The sequence below is a fragment of the Malania oleifera genome, chromosome 12 (assembly GCF_029873635.1).
Source record: "Malania oleifera isolate guangnan ecotype guangnan chromosome 12, ASM2987363v1, whole genome shotgun sequence".
Classification (NCBI taxonomy): Eukaryota; Viridiplantae; Streptophyta; class Magnoliopsida; order Santalales; family Ximeniaceae; genus Malania; species Malania oleifera.
Window position 1 is genome coordinate 53,307,205 of NC_080428.1, and position 3,831 is coordinate 53,311,035.

General features: G+C 39.3%; 1 protein-coding gene across 2 annotated transcripts; it reads left to right on the forward strand.

The window, feature by feature from the left end:
- Window positions 1-481: 481 nt before the first annotated feature.
- On the forward strand, window positions 482-3,508 carry LOC131143704 (transcription factor TCP4-like). 2 transcript variants are annotated; one of them, XM_058091960.1, is made up of 2 exons: window positions 482-2,286; window positions 2,783-3,508. In XM_058091960.1, exon 1 carries the CDS (start codon window positions 1,215-1,217, stop codon window positions 2,253-2,255), a length of 1,041 nt encoding a protein of 346 aa, XP_057947943.1. In that variant the 5' UTR covers window positions 482-1,214; the 3' UTR covers window positions 2,256-2,286; window positions 2,783-3,508. The 2 variants fall into 2 exon arrangements, with proteins under 2 accessions (XP_057947943.1, XP_057947942.1); XM_058091959.1 differs by lacking the exon at window positions 2,783-3,508 and adding an exon at window positions 2,385-2,614 and having other exon boundaries at window positions 488-2,286.
- The last annotated feature ends 323 nt before the right edge of the window (window positions 3,509-3,831 follow it).

Consider the following 3,831-nt stretch of genomic DNA (forward strand, 5'->3'; position numbering starts at 1 on the left):
AGATGCATTATTTGTTGATACTTCAGTAACTTGGAATAATCTACCAGGATAGCCAACCCATACTTCTATACCAAGATTTTATCTCAATTGGAAAGTCGTGGTACTCAAAACACAATTGAAAACCATGACATCCACATACAGAGCAACTGGGATCATAGATTTCGGGTCTTGAATTTGGATGGATTTAGACAAATTTTAATATAATTTTGTATACATTTTATCCAAGTCCAATACAAATCCAAATTCAAAGCCTTTCCAAATATAAAATTAGTTTTTTGACAAAATTGAAAACCCAAATACTTGGTTTTTTGGGCAGAGTCATAAACTGAGTGACTACGTACAGGATACCTAACACAGCAACACTCGCTCACAGTTATCGACTTAAATAAGAACCCAACCAAGCTTGCTACCATAATCTCTACTCTCAACATACGTATCATCTGGTTCCTATAGATACAGAATTATTAACCCATCAACCCTTGCGCCCAAACTCTTCAGAAAAAGAACAAGAAACGAAGAAAGAAGATAAGAAGCTATACTAAGAAAGCCTCATTCACTGTTCCTGCGCTCTGCATGTGCATGCACAATATGCCAATACGCAAAACACATCCCATGCCACTTCGCAGGCCTTGTCTTTGTGGGTTTTTGTTTTTGTCTTGATTTTGCTTACTCATGTCAGTTTTTAGGTGCACTATGGGTTCCTCTCTTGTAGGCTTTCTCCTCTACGTGTATATATATAGATAGTGGTATTAAATAGCCTATATGATCATCTTGTACTCTAGCTGGAGTGGGAGAGAGAGGGAAGATGAGCTAGAATGTAATGGAATTGAGTGAATAAGCTGCTAGCTAGTTTTCTGCCAGTGGTATGGTGTTGGTTTATGGAATTTCGACAGCTTCACATGTCAGCAACTAGAGCAAGAGCAGGCCATAGCAGTTTCAGTTCTACACCAGAAGAATTAAGACTGAGAAATCCCAGAAAGAAGTAACTGCTAGCGCAGTTAAAAACCACAAGAGGGTCTTAAGAAGTGTACCGAGTTGGTCCGAGGAATCATCGTCAGCGACAGTGATTTCAGAGTTCTATGAACTTGTACCAGAAAGGAGCAAGAAGAAGCCAGAGAAATACTCAGAAGAAGATTTGACAGCATTAATGAAGAACAAAGACAAACACAACTGTGGCATCTAAATTGCAGGTTCCAACATTTGAAAGAAAGACTATGCAAGAGGGTCCGCAGCAACCGTCTTCCAGCATTAGATACAGGAGCGCAGAAGAAGAGATGGTAGAAGTGCACCAAAGCCGAATTGTGCGATCTACTGGAAGAAAAGACCGCCACAGCAAGATCAACACTTCCAAGGGTCTGAGGGACCGGCGGGTTCGGTTGTCTGCACTCACTGCCATTCAATTTTATGATGTGCAGGACCGGCTTGGCTACGACCAACCCAGTAAGGCTGTGGACTGGCTAATTGAGAAGGCAAAAGCGGCCATTGATGCGCTTGCTGAGTTACCTTCGAAGAATCCTACTTCAGTGGATTCTTTCATTACATCTAAGCAACAACAAGAGCAAGACATCAAAGAGCAGAGACAAATTCATCTGCAAAACCACCACGGGCTTGAAAACAATTCAAGCACTTTGATGGAGGCTACTCTGGATAATTCCATGTATGATTTTCATAAAATGCAGCAGTTCAATGATAACCCAATAAATAGTTCAAGCTTCTTCTCGATGGATTCTGCTACACCATCGTCTTCAACACATTTCCAGAGCCACCGACCTGAGCTGAATTGCAGAACGATCAGCCAGACCCAAAATCTTCTTCTCTCACTTCAATCCTTTCAGGATCATCCAAGTCCCATTCCCTCAATTGAACCAGCACTCTTCCCTGTCCCTCCCCTCTGCTTCACTGCCACACCCAACTATTGTCCAGACAGGCAGTTGCAAGAGCTGGATCAGTTTCAGAGAATGAGCACTTGGAGATCTGATTCAGCTGCACTAATCATGCGACAACCGGTTCTCAGCCAAAACCAGTTGTTTTCGAGTAGAGAACCTCTTCAGTCCAGTAATTTGCCTCCAATGAACCTGCCAGTATCCAACGTTGATCTTCATCAGATACCAGCACTTAATCAACCAACAATCTCCGGCAATGAATTAGCCTCAGACAAATTCTTGGGGTTCCCATTTCCTGCACGAATACAGGGCAAACAGGAAGAACAAGGAATGTTTTCAACCAAGTCTGCTGCTTCTCCTTACCCTCATTGAGTTTCGCAAAACCAAAATTTCATTCCCCTTGGTATGCTACTAACCTAAACTCTCTCTCTCTGTCAGTCTCTCAAGTCTGTCTTTCTATATTTCCTTCTTGATCTCTTTATCTCTTATGCTGGTGTTCAGGGGCTCCAAAACTTCCTTTTACAACGAGGAACAAGAGTTCTTTGATGGCCCGATATGTTGTTCATGTGCAGCATTCTTCTACTTTGGTTCAACAGTGTTAAATATAACTTCAATGTATTGCTTCCCATGTCTGCAACTATTTTGGATGCTAGCACTATTTCAGCTTCCTTTCTCATTACTATCTTATCTTTCTTCTACCCAATTTATGAAAATACATGGATTTCTCCCAACTCTTGACTTGTGAGATTAATAGTTCTTATAAAATGGTACGATGGAAAGAATACCATCCTTCTTGTTTGTTACTTTGGATTCTTTTTGGCTTTTAAAAAAAGCAGCTCGTTGCTTTTGCACTAATCCAATTCAGATTACTTATCTTTAACTCTGTTTTGATGGAACAGTTGATGCACTCAATAATCCGGGTAAGTCATTTTCTCCAAGAAAGGGAACGTCAACAAGCATGATTGAAGTTGCAATTCAGGGCAAATATATTTATGTTGACCAAGATTTAGTATGAATTGGAAAACCTCTATTTTTAGATATAAAAGAATGAGAAAAATATCACAGGCCCAAATTCCCAGAAAATTATTTCTCATAGAGCGGAATGAGAAAAGCAAAGGAAAACAGATATGAATTTTCATTGTCCAAGCTGGCTGATCAAAATTGTTTTTCACATATAATTTCTCATTTTAGACATGAAATTGTTGTTCTTGAGTAGGCGAGAGGGCAGGAGGGGAGACTGACTGAAGAATAAAACACTTGCGGCCTAGAAGCTCACATGAGCACACAGCTTCAAAATGGGAGATGATTCAAGTCATCTTTCACCCTTCAAATTTTAGAAAAAAAAAAAAGTTCTAAAAAAGCAGAAGAGTTCTCAGGCTTAATTATGTCACAGGGATAACAATAATAACCAGTCAAAAACAATGTGCCGGGAAATTCATCCGGGAAGCAAACAATGGTTGTTCATCTGGCTTAGTACCATTGACTAGCATTTAGTGGCTAGCCATATCTCACAAAATTTTCCTCTTTTTTTCATCTTTGTTCTTTGTTTTCTTTTTGTACCATGTGTCACAACATCTCGAAGTTATTTATAACATTAACTACTGCATCAACAGGAGGATATTAATAACACAAGAACTATTGTTTTTATGTCTTTAACAGATTGATGTCGACTAATCAAGGATTTGTCTGTTTTATGCTTCCCTTTTTTAGGTAGGGTGATAACCAGATAAAAAGATTAGTGTTTTGTTCTCAGAAACCAATCTTCCTTCTGGAATTGGAGCACATATCCTGTAGAATGTAGTCAGTGCTTTTTCTAAATTGTAATAACAAGAAAGCTTGATATCTAGAAGACCAAATGAAAGAAACTAAAAAATACACACGAAATCACCCCCAAAAATACTAGTTTAACTTGCATCAGATTAAGAGCTGCCAAGAAAAAGTTGTCATA

Excerpts from the sequence above, each read along its gene's own strand:
- LOC131143704 (XM_058091960.1), top strand. The coding sequence starts at position 1,215 with ATGCAAGAGGGTCCGCAGCAACCGTCTTCCAGCATTAGATACAGGAGC.